The sequence below is a fragment of the Bufo gargarizans genome, chromosome 1 (genome assembly GCF_014858855.1).
Source record: "Bufo gargarizans isolate SCDJY-AF-19 chromosome 1, ASM1485885v1, whole genome shotgun sequence".
Taxonomy (NCBI): domain Eukaryota; kingdom Metazoa; phylum Chordata; class Amphibia; order Anura; family Bufonidae; genus Bufo; species Bufo gargarizans.
The window spans coordinates 537,275,061-537,293,826 of NC_058080.1; the positions used below are offsets into that span (position 1 = coordinate 537,275,061).

General features: G+C 41.2%; 1 protein-coding gene across 2 annotated transcripts in view; it reads left to right on the plus strand.

Annotated features, from left to right (window-relative positions):
* The first annotated feature begins 16,901 nt into the window (after positions 1–16,901).
* The window catches only part of LOC122934217 (serotransferrin-A-like), a 90,146-nt gene continuing 88,281 nt past the window's right edge, over positions 16,902–18,766 (plus strand). For both annotated transcript variants that reach the window (XM_044289520.1, XM_044289528.1), the window contains exon 1: positions 16,902–17,034. In XM_044289520.1, coding sequence (XP_044145455.1) covers positions 16,971–17,034 — 64 coding nt within the window. In that variant the 5' untranslated portion in view covers positions 16,902–16,970. The remainder of the gene's footprint in view (positions 17,035–18,766) is intronic.

Sequence of the window (18,766 nt, forward strand, 5' to 3'; positions counted from 1 at the left end):
TCATTCTGATTTAGCGTTACTATAAAAGACGTGAGTTCTTCAACGCTGCCACCCCAGATGAAGATAATATCATCGATATATCGACGGTAGAGGTGTATATCCTTATGGTGTTGGAGACCTAGAGACTCCTCGAAGAGGCCTACGAACAGATTAGCATACGAGGGTGCAAATTTTGTACCCATAGCGGTACCCCTTGTTTGAATGTAAAAGGTGTCATTAAAAGTGAAGAAATTATGTTCTAAAATAAATTGTATTGAATTTAAGATGAAATCTTTCTGAGGGGGGGGGGGGGGCATCTCGTGATCCAGCTCAAGGAAATGTTTCGTTGCGCGTATTCCTAAGTCATGTCGGATATTACTGTAGAGGGATGCTACGTCCAGTGTGACCCAAATGTAGTGGTCCTTCCAAACTATATTATTGAGGGTGTTTATGAGGTCTGTGGAATCTCTTAAGTAGGAGGGGAGTTTTTGTGCGTATTTTTGTAAGAAAGTGTCGACATACGCTGAAAGGTTAGATGTAAGGGAGTTTATACCAGAGATGATGGGTCTGCCTGGTGGGTTGGTAAGGGTTTTGTGTATTTTAGGCAAAAAGTAAAAGCGAGTGGTGGTGGGATGATTATGGGTGAGGAATATTTTTTCTTTTTTGTTTAAAATATTTTGATTAAAACCAGAATCTACAAGTTCAAACAGTGCTTTCTTGAAAATAGTCGTTGGATCATCTACAAGGACTTTGTAGTAGGTTCGATCAGACAAAATTCTTTTTGATTCCTGTATGTAATAGTTGAGGTCCATGATTACGACCCCCCCTCCTTTATCAGCGTTTTTTATTACAATGTCCTTGTTTTTCTTAAGTTCTGTCAATGCTCTTTTTTCTTGGGTACTGAGATTATTTGGAATGGTGAGGGTTCGGGTTTTTTTGGGGGTTTTTAGGTCATTTAAAACTATATTGAGAAAACTCTCTAGATGTGGACCCCTACTGTGTAGGGGATAGAAAGATGATTTATTTTTTAGGCCTGAGGTTTTCCTTTTCTCCTGAGATGATATCTTTAATGGCAAAATGTCTTTTGAGTGTTAATTTTCTGATCCACTGATTAATGTCTACGAATAATTGTCCCACCAGCAACTCTGACCCCTTCGAATTATTCGTAGACATTAATCAGTGGATCAGAAAATTAACACTCAAAAGACATTTTGCCATTAAAGATATCATCTCAGGAGAAAAGGAAAACCTCAGGCCTAAAAAATAAATCATCTTTCTATCCCCTACACAGTAGGGGTCCACATCTAGAGAGTTTTCTCAATATAGTTTTAAATGACCTAAAAACCCCAAAAAAAACCCGAACCCTCACCATTCCAAATAATCTCAGTACCCAAGAAAAAAGAGCATTGACAGAACTTAAGAAAAACAAGGACATTGTAATAAAAAACGCTGATAAAGGAGGGGGGGTCGTAATCATGGACCTCAACTATTACATACAGGAATCAAAAAGAATTTTGTCTGATCGAACCTACTACAAAGTCCTTGTAGATGATCCAACGACTATTTTCAAGAAAGCACTGTTTGAACTTGTAGATTCTGGTTTTAATCAAAATATTTTAAACAAAAAAGAAAAAATATTCCTTACCCATAATCATCCCACCACCGCTCGCTTTTACTTTTTGCCTAAAATACACAAAACCCTTACCAACCCACCAGGCAGACCCATCATCTCTGGTATAAACTCCCTTACATCTAACCTTTCAGCGTATGTCGACACTTTCTTACAAAAATACGCACAAAAACTCCCCTCCTACTTAAGAGATTCCACAGACCTCATAAACACCCTCAATAATATAGTTTGGAAGGACCACTACATTTGGGTCACACTGGACGTAGCATCCCTCTACAGTAATATCCGACATGACTTAGGAATACGCGCAACGAAACATTTCCTTGAGCTGGATCACGAGATGCCCCCCCCCCCCCTCAGAAAGATTTCATTTTAAATTCAATACAATTTATTTTAGAACATAATTTCTTCACTTTTAATGACACCTTTTACATTCAAACAAGGGGTACCGCTATGGGTACAAAATTTGCACCCTCGTATGCTAATCTGTTCGTAGGCCTCTTCGAGGAGTCTCTAGGTCTCCAACACCATAAGGATATACACCTCTACCGTCGATATATCGATGATATTATCTTCATCTGGGGTGGCAGCGTTGAAGAACTCACGTCTTTTATAGTAACGCTAAATCAGAATGACTGGGGCCTACAATTTACACATGAATTCGACTCCAAGAAATCAACGTTTTTAGATCTACATATTGAAATTATCACGAATAAGATCACCACTAGCACCCATTTTAAAAAAGTGGACTCCAACAGCTACCTAGAATACTCCAGCTGCCACTACACGAAATGGAAAAGAAACATACCGTACGGGCAAATGAAAAGAATCCGGAGAAACTGCTCCAATGAAAAGACCCTCAAAACTCAATTGGGAATTTTAAAGGATCGCTTTTTGGAAAAGGGCTACCCAAAAAGTTTAATTAAAGCATCCACCCAGAGGGTTCTAAAATTAGACCAAAGAGAAGCATTGAAACCACCACCCCCGAAAACTACTGACCCAAAAGGATACCAATGCAATCTCATTACCAGGTACAATAGAGACCACCAGAACATTAGAAAGGTAGTTATGAAGCACTGGAACATCTTACTAAAAGACCCCATCCTCAAAAATATTCTACCCCAATTACCGTCCATAACATTTAGAAGGGCACAAACTATCAAAAATATCATCGCCCCGTCCTGTCCCAAACTTCAAGCCCCCACGAAAACCATCTTCCAACAGCTAATAAGAAAAGGGTGTTTTAAATGTGGCACGAAAAAATGCAAATGTTGTGCGATGATCACACATGATACTAGGGCCATCGAAACAGGAGGTCCCTTGGGCCCCTGGACAATAAAACAAGACCTGAACTGCGGGACAAGAAATGTCATATATCTCCTCAGATGTCCCTGCGGTTTAAAATATGTCGGTAGAACTACCCAAACCCTTAGGGAAAGAATGTGTGAACACAGATCTAACATTAAACGAAAAGTCCCGACACACAGCGTATCACGGCATTTCTCTGAACGACATGAGGGCTCCATAATCGGTCTCACAGTTACTCCTCTAGAAACTATCACCTCATCATATCAACAGCTATGCCGAAAGGAGATGTACTGGATTTTCACACTAAATACCCTATCCCCTTTCGGCCTAAATGAAAGCTTAGAATACTCTAATTACTAAAGAAGTACCGTCGCCATACTTTATATTTTGCAATGTAGCATCTGCCCTTCAGGGGACAATTTTTTTTTTTTTTTTTCCTACTATACATATATATGGAGATTTTATAAATATTTATTTATTTATATATATTTATTAAATCACAGTATATTTATTATATATTTATTTTTTAGTAATAGATTTTACTTCACTCGATGCTATTAACTGATCATTAATATTATCCTTATTTATTATGCATTATTATTATTTTCACTTTTACTAATTATCATCAATACATATTATATGGTACTCTGATCAATGCTGTCAAATATTAGTAATACCAATATTATTCTCTTTTATCACTTGTTCAACACCATTCTCATCCTTTTTTTTATAAACACTTTCCCACTACTTCAACAGAATAATGTATAGAAACATATATATCCGATTCTGTTAATAACAGAAATGTAACCCCCGATCATGTGATTAGGGAGCTGGTCATGTGATCTTTTTTTCCCCTTCACTTTAAAGATACTTTTGTTATAAACTTATATACATATCTCTTTCCATAATATCCACATCTCACATTTGTGTAAGCCTATTATCTAGGCACCTCCCCCCCCGCCCCCCTTTTTCTCTTCTTCTCTGCTTCCTTTGGTAAAACAGTTACTCCCGTCTTGAGAGGCACTTCCGGTTTCGGGTGCGCTCCACGGTGGAACGCACCGGAAGTACAGGATGCGTTCCACCGTGAACACAATAGAGAAAAGGACACGATCCTTCCCAAACAGCCTGGACCAGCTGGTACGTGCCCCCCATCGGCCCTACAGGACCTCACCATGCTCCTATACTGTGATGTCTCTCTAATATTTATCGGTAGTATAGCCGACATTCTAAAGGACAAATATGACATCACTTCCGGTGCGTTCCACCTTGGAGCGCATACAGTATCGGAAGTGACGGAATTGGAAGCCGTTTTTGGCGTTTTTTTTCTGTGTTTTACTTGTTATTTAAACCCCATTATATTGTATTACGATTTTATATGCTCCTGATGAAGGGGACCCATTAAGAGGCCCCGAAACGCGTCGAGCTGCTCACTCCCCCACCCTGGCTTTGGAATAAAAGAACATAAAGAATGAACAAGAATTCCTGAGTGATCATTGTTCATCCGTGAGACTCTACTGGCGATCCAGGCGCAGGAGGTGTGATGTGGGTGTCTTGTGCTTTATCCCACATTACCCTCCTGGGTGAAGTGAGTCACTAAAATTTTGATTTGATTTTATATCTTGATTTTATATCTAGATTTTATATTTGCCAAAGGTTTTATATATATCTATATCTACCTAATACTACATTTGCTAATTGCACATCATATACGAATTGACCGTGAGAATCACAATAAATAAATTGGTGAGTGTGAAAGTACTGTCACCCCACTTATGTGTATCTAACAATTCAAGCTTGGGTATATACCATCACAACCCTAGATACTAGGGATTTTGGCGCCTCTCTGTGGTCCTTTTTTAGCGTTTCCACGCAACCCCACTGTTTTCTTCCTAATCACCCACCTTGAGGGCATCAGGGTGGGTCGAGACCATTGGCAGCCTGCCCTCCTTTGTTCCACTAAATTTTTAATTTTAATTTTTTATATATTTTTTTTTTTTTTAATATATACATATACTTGTTTTCCAAAAAATTCTGGTACAAACGAACTACACGTACTTTTGACCTACCTTTGGCGCCCTGCGAAGTTATCCCTGGACCATCATTCTGAAAGGCCCAGTGACTAACCCTCTTTTTTTCTTTCCCTGTCTCTGACTTCTATAAAAATATCACATGACCTAACCCTTCAGATGAACACCATAAAAAATAAAAACTGTGCTAAATAAACCATTTTTTGTCGCCTTACATCACAAAAAGTGTAATAGCAAGCGATCAAAAAGTCACACGCACCCCAAAATAGGGCCAATAAAACCGTCATCTCATCCCGCAAAAATCATACCCTACCCAAGGTAATCACCCTAAAACTGAAAAAAATATGGCTCTCAGATTATGGAAACACTAAAACATGATTTTTTTTTGCTTCAAAAATGAAATAATTGTGTAATACTTAGGCCTCGTTCACACTTCAGTGTTTGGTCAGTGATTTCCATCAGTGATTTGTGAGCCAAAACCAGGTGCAACTCTAAACACAGAACAGGAGCAGATCTTTCCCTTCTACCTCATGTCTGTGGAGGCTCCACTTCTGGTTTTGGCTCACAAATCACTGATGGAAATCACTGACCAAACACTGAAGTGTGAACGAGGCCTTACATAAATAAAAAGAAAGTATACATATTAGGTATCGCAGCGTTAGTAATAACTTGCTCTATAAAAATATCACATGACCTAACCCCTCAGGTGAATACCGTATAAAAATAAAAACGGTGTAAAAAAAGCCATTTTTTGTCACCTTACATCACAAAAAGTGTAATAGCAAGCGATCAAAAAGTCACACGCACCCCAAAATAGTGCCAATAAAACCGTCATCTCATCCCGCAAAAATCATACCCTACCCAAGGTAATCGCCCAAAAACTGAAAAAAATATGGCTCTCAGACTATGGAAACACTAAAACGTGATTTCTTTTTGCTTTAAAAATGAAATCATTGTGTAAAACTTACATAAATAAATAAAAAGTATACATATTAGGTATCGCAGCATCCGTGACAACCTGGTCTATAAAAATGTCACATGATCTAACCTGTCAGATGGATGTTGTAAATAACAAAAAATAAAAACTGTGCCAAAACAGCTATTTCTTGTTACCTTGCCTCACAAAAAGTGTAATATAGAGCAACCAAAAATCATATGTACCCTAAACTAGCACCAACAATACTGCCACCCTATCCTGTAGTTTCTAAAATGGGGTCACTTTTTTGGAGTTTCTATTCTAGGGGTGCATCAGGGAGGCTTCAAATGGGACATAGTGTAAAAAAAAAAAACTGTCCAGCAAAACCTGCCTTCCAAAAACCGTATGGCATTCCTTTCCTTCTGCACCCTGCCGTATGCCCATACAACAGTTTATGACCACATATGGGGTGTTTCTGTAAACGACAGAATCAGGGCCATAAATATTGAGTTTGGTTTGGCTGTTAACCCTTGCTTTGTAACTTGAAAAAAATAATTAAAATGGAAAATCTGCCAAAAAAGTGAAATTTTATAATTGTATCTCTATTTTCCATTAATTCTTGTGGAACACCTAAAGGGTTAACAAAGTTTGTAAAATCAGTTTTGAATACCTTGAGGGGTGTAGTTTATAGAATGGGGTGGTTTCTATTATGTAAGCCTCGCAAAGTGACTTCAGACCTGAACTGGTCCCTAAAAATTGGGTTTTTGAAAATTTCTGAAAAATTTCAAGATTTGCTTCTAAACTTCTAAGCTTTGTAACATCCCCAAAAAATAAAATATCATTCCCAAAATGATCCAAACATGAAGTAGACATTTGGGGAATGTAAAGTAATAACTATTTTTGGAGGTATTACTATGTATTATAGAAGTAGAGAAATTGAAACTTTTGGTATTTTATTATAAATAAAAATTATTTTTTTTTACTTTATTTTACCAGTGTCATGAAGTACAATATGTGACGAAAAAACAATCTCAGAATGGCCTGGATAAGTCAAAGCGTTTTAAAGTTATCAGCACTTAAAGTGACAATGGTCAGATTTGCAAAAAATGGCCAAGTCCTTAAGGTGAAATAGGTCCTTAAGGGGTTAAAAAGGACCTGTCACCCAAATCTGAAAGCACCCCATTATGAGAAGCCAAGCAAATTATAAATATATAAATATAAAAATATTTCCGTTTTTTTTTTTAGGAGGAGGAGTTACCAGTGACTGACAGCTATCTCTCTATGCACACTAATACAGTGCTATCAATCACCTCCTACCTGTACTGGTAGATCTTCACAAATATATAAATGTATAAAACACAGGTTTCACTGAATCTTTTGCACCTCAACTATATATCAATCTGCCCAGCTTCTTTTGCTCTATCACATGTTGCTTTCAGGCAACAGGTCCTCTCTAAGTGCATTTTATGAACGCAAAATGCCATCTTAATGGTCTGCCTTTACAGTCTCTTCTGTCGCGCCTTAATTTCTGCAAAACGATTCATGACTTCATAAAAATTCACCTTCCTTGCATATTCATGTTCAATGGAAAGTAAAGCCAGATTTGTCAATCTTGTCTGGTCATAGTTGAGCGTAAGTAATTCTTTATCAATTTCAATTTGGAAAAATCTCTTTCACATAAAGAAATAGATACACAGACAGTCAAAAATAATTTAAAACACAGTGACAAGTTTGGTAGAGATTCACAAAAATCCCATTTCACAATAAACTCCAGAAACTGCAATCCTGTCTATTTCTTTGCTTCTTCAATGCTGATTTTGGCAGCCTCCAAATGCCTCCGCAATTGTCCAATTTCCACACCAATATTTTCATCACAGAATTCAACAAAAATCGGAGTCAGTTTTGGAATATACTGTACTCTCTAACTTCTTCTTCGGATGCAACAAGCAATGTGTTTGGCTGAATAAGAGCACAGATTGATGCAATTTCATCCATTGCTTTATGTTTACTTCACTTTATTATTTTCAAAAAGTGTCAATCTCGCGCAATGAGCACACGAGCATCAATCAGCAGAATTACATTATACCAATAAAGGATCACGCAGGATCCACAATGTCAGTGACAATCAGTGTGAACAAATGGTAGAATTAAGCAAACAACACTAGAAAGGTGTAGAGAATAATCTCAAATAAACAGCATTGTACATACCATACATCAAATTAGGAATCTAGTACCTCACCCCTAGAAACCCTACAAAAATCAAGAGAAGACAATACACATGTAACATTCATAAATGATAAACCCCCCTGTAAGGACCCTTGAAAAAAAGAGCAAAAAGACCCGTAAACGGGAAGTAATCTATATATGATATATAGGTAATCAGATGGCTAGTGTAAAAGAAAGGAATATAAGAAGCAAGCTGCAAAACTATTATTCCCTGGGTCTCGTCCCCTCCCCTGTGTCACTGAGTTCCCCTAATAACCTTGAAAAATCAGAAGAGTGGACAAAATCCACCAAAGAATTCCACCTACTAAAGAAAAGACTCTCCATGCCCTGCGAAAGTGCTGTAAGTTCTTCCATTCTTAACAAACATCTGAGTTCGGACGCCCATGCACAGAGAGAGGGAGCCTCCACCTTCTTCCACTGGCGCGGAATTACCATAGGTGCTGCTATCAGAAAGAACCGTAGCAGATTTTTCTTAATACCAGCTATCGAGCCAGGGATAAGCGATAGAAGAGCAATCTTAGGGGAGTTGGGAACCGTTTTACCTGTGAATTTGTTGCAAATGAGGAACACCTGATCCCAAAATTTTTTTATTATTGGACACTCCCACCATATATGTAACATTGAACCCACCTCCGAATTGCATCTCCAGCACAGGTTAGAGACATTCAGGAACATCTTGCTTAGAGTCGAGGGGCAATAATACCATCTGGATAGAATCTTATAGTTCTTCTCCTTCGCATGAGCAGCTATAGACAATCCATGAGAGAGTGCACACACCTTCAGGACATCCTCCGTTGACAAGGATAGCTGTAGATCAGACTCCCACTTTTTGAAGAACGGGGCTAAATCAGAACTACTACAGTCCATTAGAAGCCCATACAACTGTGAAATGAGCTTGTAATGAACATCAGATATTGTCAAAAGCTGTCATATCAGGACATGACCCTCGATCGAATAAGTTGTGTATGAAAGATTTTATCTGGGCATATGCAAGCCACGTGGAGCCATTCCGTCTATCATCAGGTACAAGAGAACCGTAATTTTGCAAGCGTTTTTGTATCATAGCGTCTCGGACCCTAGGACATTGGGATTTGTGCCAAATCAGAAAATTAAGTGCCCTTTCTCCTACCATGAAATCAGGGTTACTCATGATTGGGGTCATAGGACCTTTTTTGTGCGAAATCTGAAACTTCGAGGTCCAATAATCCCAGCAGGCCAAGGCGTGTCTCACCAAGAAAGGCCAACCCTCTTGGGCTGGGCGGTTGGTAAGCCATGGTGCTACCGATAAATCTATTGGGGAGAGCTCCCTCTCCATCTTAATCCAAAGTTTCGGGGAATCTCTATCTGACCAGTTTATGATCCTCATCACCAATGCTGATGCATGATATACCTTAAGATCTGGTAGACCCAGCCCTCCCTTATCCCTATGTTTAGTAAGCACCCCAGAACCAATCCTAACCCTACCTGAATTCCAAATGAATCGAGTAATGGCCCTCTGAAGAACCACAAAATATCCCATTGGTACACTTATTGGGACAGTTTGAAAAAGATACAGAAATCTCGGAAGAATGTCCATCTTAACGACCCCGAGCCTACCAAACCACGAGATGTGCTTCAAAGAGAATTTCTGTAAATCTTCCAATACCTTCTTCTGTAAGGGTAGGTAATTAAGAGGATAGAGTAGATGGAGCTGTCTTGGGATCTGTAATCCTAAATATGTTATACTAACGCTCTGCCATTGAAAGGGAAAATTGCTTTGAATTTGGGAAGCTACCTCCGACGGGAGTGAAATATTGAGCATCTCACTTTTAGTGGGATTCATTTTAAAGTTACTCAGTAAGCCGAACCTTTGGAATTCTTGTAGAATAGATGGGACAGCGAAGTGAGGGTTTGAAACATACATGAGGAGGTCGTCAGCATACAGTGCCAATTTATGATGCGCACTCCCCAATTGTATGCCTGTAACATCTGGGTTAGCTCGTAATGCATTAGCCAGATGTTCCATGATTATCACATACAATAAGGGAGAGAGTGGACAACCTTGCCGAGTCCCATTTTTTATGTAGAAAGAGGAAGCTAGTATACCATTGGTTCTCACTCTGGCAGTGGGAATTGTGTATAAAGCACCAATTTTCCCTATTACCGTGGGGCCTAAGCCAATTTGTTTCAGCGCCGCAATCATAAATTCCCAATTAACTCTGTCGAACGCTTTTTCTGCGTCGATTGAGAATAAACAGAGAGGAACCCCCCTACTTTTAGCCCTAGAGATAAGGTTAATCGTGCGAATAGTATTATCCCTGGCTTCTCTACCAGGTACAAACCCTACTTGATCGCCGTGGATAACACCAGGGAGAATTCTATTAAGACGATTCGCTATAAGTTTGGAATAAATTTTAATGTCGCAGTTGATCAGGGATATGGGACGATAATTAGTGCAAACTTTTGGGTCTTTATTAGGTTTTGGGATTACGACTATATGAGCCTCCAGGGACTGTCTAGCAAAGGGACAAGAAGGAGAGATGCTATTGAATACCCTTAAAAGAAAAGGCAATAATAGCTCTTTAAAGTCCTTAAAAAAGGTTGCAGTAAAACCATCTGGACCAGGGCTTTTACCCCCCTTTAGTGACTTCAAAACTTCTCCCATCTCCTGTTCTGAAAAATCTTCTTCAATTTCTGTTCCCTTTTCTATGGGTATCGTGGGAAGAGCCGTATCTTCCATATATGTATTTATTCGGTCAGCAAACGCCTCTACAGGCATGTCCGCAAATTGTCCCCGGATATTATATAGACCCTCGTAGTACACTTTGAAGGTTTCCGCTATTTGTCTTGGATGATGCACCAGAGCACCACTAGCATCCAATATATTTGGAATGAAGCTAGCCTGTTGTCGAGGGTGTATATACGCCTTCCTGGGTTTATTAGAATGCGCAAATAAGTAGCTGCGAAACCGCTCAGTGTTCCTGAAAACAGAGGGAGAGAGTAACATTTTAAGTTGGTCTCTAGCCGCCGTAAGTTCAGAAAGAACATGTGGCTCCAGTGATTGCTTGTGTGATTGCTCCAGATTGGCTATCTGCCGCAAAAGTTGCCGAATCTTTGCTCCCTTCTCTCTTTTGAGTCTGGCACCATGGCTTACCAAAACGCCCCGCAACACACATTTCAACGCTTCCCACTGTAAGGGGAGAGCTGTGTCATCTAGTGAGTGATTCTCAATAAATTGTCTGATCGTTGACTCTAGGTCAGCCCTACATACACTATCCCTTAAAACTGTCTCATTTAGCCTCCATGTCCACTCTTTGGCTACCAGGTCCGGCAATTCTAGAGACAAAAATATTGGTGCATGCTCTGACCAAAGTGGGGTGCCTATGTGTGGGTTAGGAGAAAGGGACAACGCATGGTGAGATATCAGCAATCTATCTAATCTGCTGTAGGATTGGTGTGCTGGGGAAAAGTAAGTGAAATCTTTATCCTCCAAACATTAACCAACTGTCTGGCATGTAGCAGTTGTTTAGATCTGTTGATTGTTGACCAGGGAACCGAAGTTCTGCCTGAAGAGGAGTCCAGAGCGGGCTCCATGATCATGTTGAAATCACCACCCAACAGCACCAATCCCTCAGCAAAGGCATCCAACTTAGTAAGAATACCTGATAGAGCTCTGCTTTGTCGGGTATTTGGCAGGTAGAGATTCCCAATGGTGTACACTCTCTCATGGATTCGCAGCTTCAGGAACAGGAACCGACCCAGAGGATCCAATTGCGACTCTAAAAAGGTATAAGGCAGTGATTTATGAAGAGCAACTGAAACGCCTTTAGACTTAGAATCCGGATTAGTGCTATGGACCCATAATGTTTTGACAGGATCTTTGGAACCTGCTCTCTTTTGAAATGTGTTTCCTGCAGCAGCAGAATTTGCACCCTCTCCCTGTGCATGCCGTATAAAACCCCTGAGCGCTTTTCCAGGGTATTGAAACCTCGAACGTTTAGAGAGGCCAATTTCACGTTAGGCGGCCCCACTATGTTGAGAAACTCAGATTGTACCCTAAGCTATATTCAAGAACGCAGCAGAGGGGGATAGTCAAGGGTTTGCACAAACCACCCCAAGAGTACCTTGCGTCCTGAGGAGGTCTGGCAATCACCGACTATCAAGACAGGAAGGTAAAAGTAAAAGGGAAGGAAGGAAAAAGGAAAGGGACAGAAAGGGGTGAGTTGCAATATCAGGTAACTGTCCCAAGTAGAGGGACCGACTCGTCCTATACCAAATAGAACGAGGGCTACAGTAGGAGACGGACTGTCACGGAAGGTGTACAGGAAACTAGAAGACACAAACTGAATATCCGACTCACTGGATCCAAAACTAAGGAACAAAAGGAAGAGCCCTGCATCAGACCCGGCTCTCTCCCTGACTGCTCAGCCTATGCGAAAATCCCAATGGTAGATGATCGCATATCCTCGTACCTCGACTGTATAACACCTGAACACCCTATAATAGTGAGGGGACACGGCCACCGGCTCCCTACACTTGATACGGAGGGAGTCAGGGTCACCTGGGATCCAGCAAACAGAAAAACACAAATGAATGAACAAAACTTATCTGTAGAAGACTCAGAAGTAGGATCAGCATGCACACACTCCAGGAAGGAATATAAACTGCAAAGTGAAGCAGTCTGGGAAGGGATTTAAAGGGATGCAATCAGTGCAACTACATGACAGCTGAGAGAGGCTAACAAGATGAGAAAATGAAAGCAAAACAAAAGGAAGCTCAAGGAGGAGGTTCTGAAAGGCATCTGTCAGAGCTTCTCAGATGTCAGGTGGTGACAGGTAGATTTCTCCTCCTGGTCGGTAGATGTGCTTAAAGCCTTTTCTAGTATCAAAGAGAGTTTTGCTTCCGCTCCCATTTTGGTACAGCCTGATGTCTCTCTACCTTTTATTTTTGAGGTGGACGCTTCTGAGGTGGGTGTGGTCTTATCTCAGGGTCCCTCTCCTGCCAAATGGCGACCGTGTGCCTTTTTCTAAAGGAAACTCTCCTCTGCAGAGAGAAATTACGATGTGGGAGATAGGGAGTTGTTGGCCATCAAATTAGCTTTTGAGGAATGGCGCCATTGGTTACAGGGAGCCAGACACCCTATTACCGTGTTTACCGACCATAAGAATCTGGTCTACTTGGAATCAGCCAAGCGTCTGAACCCGAGACAGGCCAGATGGTCTTTGTTCTTTTCTAGGTTTAATTTTGTTGTCACGTTCCGCCCTGGGGTTAAAAATGTGAAGGCGTATGCCCTGTCACGTTGTTTTCCGGGAGGGGGGAACTTTGAAGACCCGGGTCCCATTTTGGCTGAAGGGGTGGTCGTCTCTGCTCTTTATCCTGATTTGGAGGCAAAGGTTCAGGCAGCCCAGGCAGAGGCTCCTGATCTTTGTCCTCCTGGGAGGTTGTTTGTGCCTCTCGCTTTACGACACAAGGTTTTTAAGGAGCACCACGATACTGTCCTTGCTGGGCACCCGGGGAGTAGAGCCACAGTAGATCTCATTGTTCAGAGATTCTGGTGGCCGGCTCTTCGTAAGATGGTTGAGGGTTTTGTGGCAGCCTGCGAGACCTGCGCTCGTGCCAAGGTCCCTCATTCACGGCCATCGGGTTCTCTCCTCCCGTTACCCATTCCTCCCGTCCTTGGACGCATCTGTCCATGGACTTAATTACGGACCTGCCTCGTTCCTAAGGGAAGACTGTGATTCTAGTGGTAGTGGACCGTTTTAGCAAAATGGCGCATTTCATTCCCTTGCCTGGGTTACCCAATGCTAAGACGTTGGCGCAAGCGTTTGTTGATCACATTGTTAAATTGTATGGCATTCCTTCAGAGATTGTTTCTGATAGGGGCACGCAATTTGTTTCCAGATTCTGGAAGGCCTTCTGTTCTCGCTTGGGGATTCAGTTGTCATTTTCTTCTGCTTTTCATCCGCAGTCGAATGGTCAGACCGAACGCGTCAATCAGAATCTGGAGACATATCTGCGCTGTTTTGTGGCAGAGAATCAAGAGGATTGGTATTCTTTTTTGTCCCTTGCTGAGTTTGCTTTAAATAACCGTCCTCTGATAAGTCACCATTTTTTGGTGCATATGGGTTTCATCCACAGTTTGGGACATTCTCTGGAGAGGGGTCTTCTGGTTTACCTGATGAGGAGAGATTTTCCTCGTCTTTGTCATTTATTTGTCAAAAGATTCAGGGTAATCTGAAGAGGATGAGTGAGAGATATAAGCCTGTGGCGGATAAGAGACGTGTGCCTGGTCCGGACCTGAATGTGGGTGATCTGGTGTGGTTGTCTACAAAGAATATCAAACTGAAGGTTCCCTCCTGGAAGTTGGGTCCTAGGTTTATTGGGCCTTACAAGATCTTGTCCGTCATCAATCCCGTTGCCTTCTGTCTTGATCTTCAACAGACTTGGAAGATCCATAATGTTTTTCACAGGTCCCTATTAAAACCTTATGTCCAACCCACTGTACCCTTCTCTTTGCCTCCTCCTCCGATTTTTGTTGATGGTAATCTTGAATTCCAGGTCTCTAGGATTGAGGATTCTCGCATTGTCCGCGGTTCTTTCCAGTACCTTGTTCATTGGGAGGGTTATGGTCCTGAGGAGAGGATGTGGGTCCCAGTGGCGGACATTAAGGCCACTCATCTCATCAAGGCTTTCCATAGGTCTCATCCTGAGAAGGTGGGTTCTGAGTGTCCGGAGTCCACCCGTAGAGGGAGGGGTACTGTCATTGCCACTTCTGTGAGAAGGTCTGACAGACATCCTTCTCTACCTATTGCATGATGTTCTTTGTTTTGGTTTCACTTTCTCATCTCATTTCCTTCTCCCAGGTGTCACCTATTTAGACTAATCCTCTTTCCTTTATATTCCCTCCCATACTGCCTCACTTTGCGGTTTATACTACTTCCTGGATTGAAGTGTTCACTGCTGGAGACTTCTGCTGCTGCTTGTTCAGATAAGTCCTTTCATGTATTGTGTTTCCTTGCTGGCTTGATTCTAGGTGACCCTGACTCCCTCCGTATGAAGTGCAGTGAGCCGGTGGTCGTGTCCCCTCACTATTATAGGGTTTTCAGGTGTCAAACAGTCTTAGGTATGGGGGCATACAATCGTCTACCTTTGAGACCCTTGTATGTGCTTAGCAGTCAGGGTGAGCTCTTAGGGTTTTATAGGGGTCACCTATATGCTCCTTAGTTTGGGATCACGCCAGTCGGACGTTTATTCATAACTTCCAGCTATCTGCAACATCATCCGTGACACCAAGTGGATTTATTGTCATTCGGTAACACAAACGGTGAGGCGGCAAGATGTATGGGACGCTTCCCTACATCTAGACACAGCGGGACCACTGTCAGACTGTGTCCACCCCTGTATGGGAGTTGATACTCCACTAGTAAGTAGGAGGTTGTTTAATGTGCACTATTTGCATTGTGTTTATTTGACTGAATCTTGTGAATAATGGAGTATTTGTAGTCACTATGTTTGTCTGCTTTCTTTTGTGTTTTTCAGTTGAACTTCACTAAATGATTTCCCCCGATGAGTCACGTAGAAAGGACGAAATGTGGCATGTAGGGATATAGTGAGGGCAAGTATAGGGAATAGGCCCCTAACTAGGGACAGGTTCCGTATGGGGTTGCCCCTATCAGGTGGGTGCTCTGTGTCCGTTAGGCAGCTAATATATTATCCCCCCTCCTCTGAGCCATCTGTGAGGGAATCATAACTAGGGTCACTATTGTATAGCTGCTCTTTACATTCGCAAGCAGAGCACCTGTCTACAATATTCTTGGCCACTGCATTTTAGGATACTCCTTTATCACACACCTGATACCTACAGTATCTGCAATCTACACGTCTGGAGGCGTTAAGACTGTATCTTACTAATTTTGTGATCTGTCCTCAGGCGGCTAGACTGGATTTTATGGTATGACGAGACAATAGTAGGGTGTGTTGATATTGGTTCAGTCTTTTTGATTTGCTCACTGTTTTTGGTGTTATGTTTAATCTTATTGACTTATTTTATGGCATATCCAGTAAAAGTTATATTTTAGAATATTAGACTACCCTGTCCACAGAGTAATTTTTGAGGTCTTGAGACATGACTTGGATATAAAATAAGCCAGCATCTCATCTGCAGACAGCTGTTTCAGGGTGATTGCCCCTCATCAGTGCAGAGCAGAGAGTACTGGCTTAAGTGGGTGAGAGACCTAAATCAGGATTTGGGGGGTACTATGTCTCCTTGTGGAGAGAGTGCCACTGTGAAACAGCTGTCTGCAGATGAGGTGCTGGCTTATTTAATATCCGAATCATGCTTCAAGGCCTATTTAAAGGCTTTAACAAACATTGACTTAAGATAGCTGCCTTACATCTGGTGGCATTAGAGGCAGATATTGTTAAGAACTCATTTGCATCCCTTTCTTCCCAAAATTCCAGAGGAGCATGTTTGGCCTACAAGTCTCATGCCGATTAAGGCGCTCTCTCCTCAAGGAGACAGTACCCCCCAATTCATAAGAAAATTGAATTGTAACAGTAATGCACTTGGAAGCCTTGGGGTTCACATAACAAAATAAGCTGCCCAGTGCTGATGGGTCCTGGTGCTAGGACTAGTTTGAAAAACAGTGAAGTCCTGGGAAAAGGATCTCTTACAAATACCACCAAATAAATATAGTAAATAAAAGTATTTCCCCTTTAACATTATGTTATGTTGGGCCAGTAGTGTGTTGCATATGTTATTAATGTGTTCCATGTGTAGCCTTGTCTCTGTTTCCCTCCTTCCTTCCTTTTTTCGCAGCATCTTTCATTCCCCTCCCTTATCCTGTGATGGACTTCCAGTACCTCTGATCAGCACAGCAGCAAGTGAGCTGATATCTCCACCAACATGCATCTTTTATCTTTTATGAATGTGGTTTTCTTCTATGCCATGCTTCGTTACATGGCTTCAGGTGGGTAAAAGATTAGCACACTACTTGGCAATTGCGTACCAGTAGCATCAACCTATAGAATTGCAATGCAGCCTGTAAACAGGCACAACTCAGGCCATAAAGTGACTTCACTACACGGAAATGCTTTATTAGTCAGTTTTCTGTGTTTTTTATGGCTTTAGGAAAGCGTTTAGGCGAGGGGTGCAGACATTAGACCACAATGTATTCATCTTAGCAAAAGCATGTAAGAAAACAGCATAAATAATAACGTGTTATGCAGCTATAGTTATGCATAGGGCTGCTGATAGACAATAATACAAATAATTCAGCCTTATGCGTAGATTTTGGTTTTAAGAACCAGGTGCTGATATTTTGATTTGCTGTCTTACTCTTTGGAGATATATTTTACTTCTCTAGCTTGGACATATTAGATCAGCCAAAATTATTTTTTTTTATTTTTTTTTATTTTTTATTGCACTTGACATCGTTCGTCTTGTCTATCACATCTCATACATAAATTGGACTTGCAACTATTTAGCATATGTTATGCAGATTCTTGTCAAGTAACTGCATTGTTACTGTTTTACTCCTAAAATTTTAATTTCTATTATTTTGTTAGCATTTTGTAAATCCACCTTTTGGCTTTCAACACTGCCTGAATCCTTCTAGGCATGTCTTGACCGAAATCTGTTCCCAGGTTTCTTCCACACGTTCCCAATGTTGGACTTGGGATACGAATACAGCTTTTTCTTCAACTCTACCCACAAGTGTTCGATTGGGTTGAGGTCTGGGGACTGTGGGGGCCAATCCAGCACCTCTACTTCATTGTCATTGAACCATTTCATCACTAATCTCAACATATGCTTCGGGTCGTTGTCCTGCTGGAACACTATATCGTCCTTTTCATACCCATAGTACTTCAGTGTACGAAATAACTCATCTTGTAGGATACTCACATATAGCTCTGCATTGAGACACCCATCAATCCTTGTCAATGCCTTTGGCTTTGAAAAATCCCTATATCAGGCTTCCTCCACCGAACTTGACAGTTCCTTTAATTTCTGGATCTGTTAGCCCTGTTTTCCCTTCTTTCTTCCAGACCCATTTGCACCCATCAGAGCCCAGTCTATTGACTTTCATCTCATTGCACCAAATCAACCATTTCCAATCTTCTACTGTCAACTTTTCGTACTTTTTTGCAAACTTGAACTGATGCTTCTTATGACGATATTGATGTCGAGGCTTCTTCACCTTTTTTCGGGCCACCCTTCCAGACTTGTGTAATGCGCATCGCACGGTGCCTGCATGGACTGCCATGTTTGTCACGGCAGAACTGATAGACCTTGTGATGAGCCGACCTGTTGACTCCGATATTTTGCCTGGGCATCCACCTCTTGGCTTTGGAATGGATAGACGCTATTGGGGAATGTGAGAACAGGTTGTTATTTGTAGTATACAAGAAGAAAAAGATTGTTTCAACACCAGGTGCAAAACAGTAACAATGCAGATACATGATAAGAATCGGCTTAACTAATGATATGCTAAATAGTTGCAAGTCCAATGTATGTATGACATAGCCAAGATAATTGTCTATAAAATGATAGTAGTCTCATGTTCATAGCTGTAGTGGATGGTGTGATATGTAGCCTGAAAGTCAAAAGTTTAAAACTTTGTTACCCTTTTGCTTGTCAGTGTAAATACTACTGCTTGACTGTACGTATAAATACAGCTGTACTGTATACATAAGGCTCTG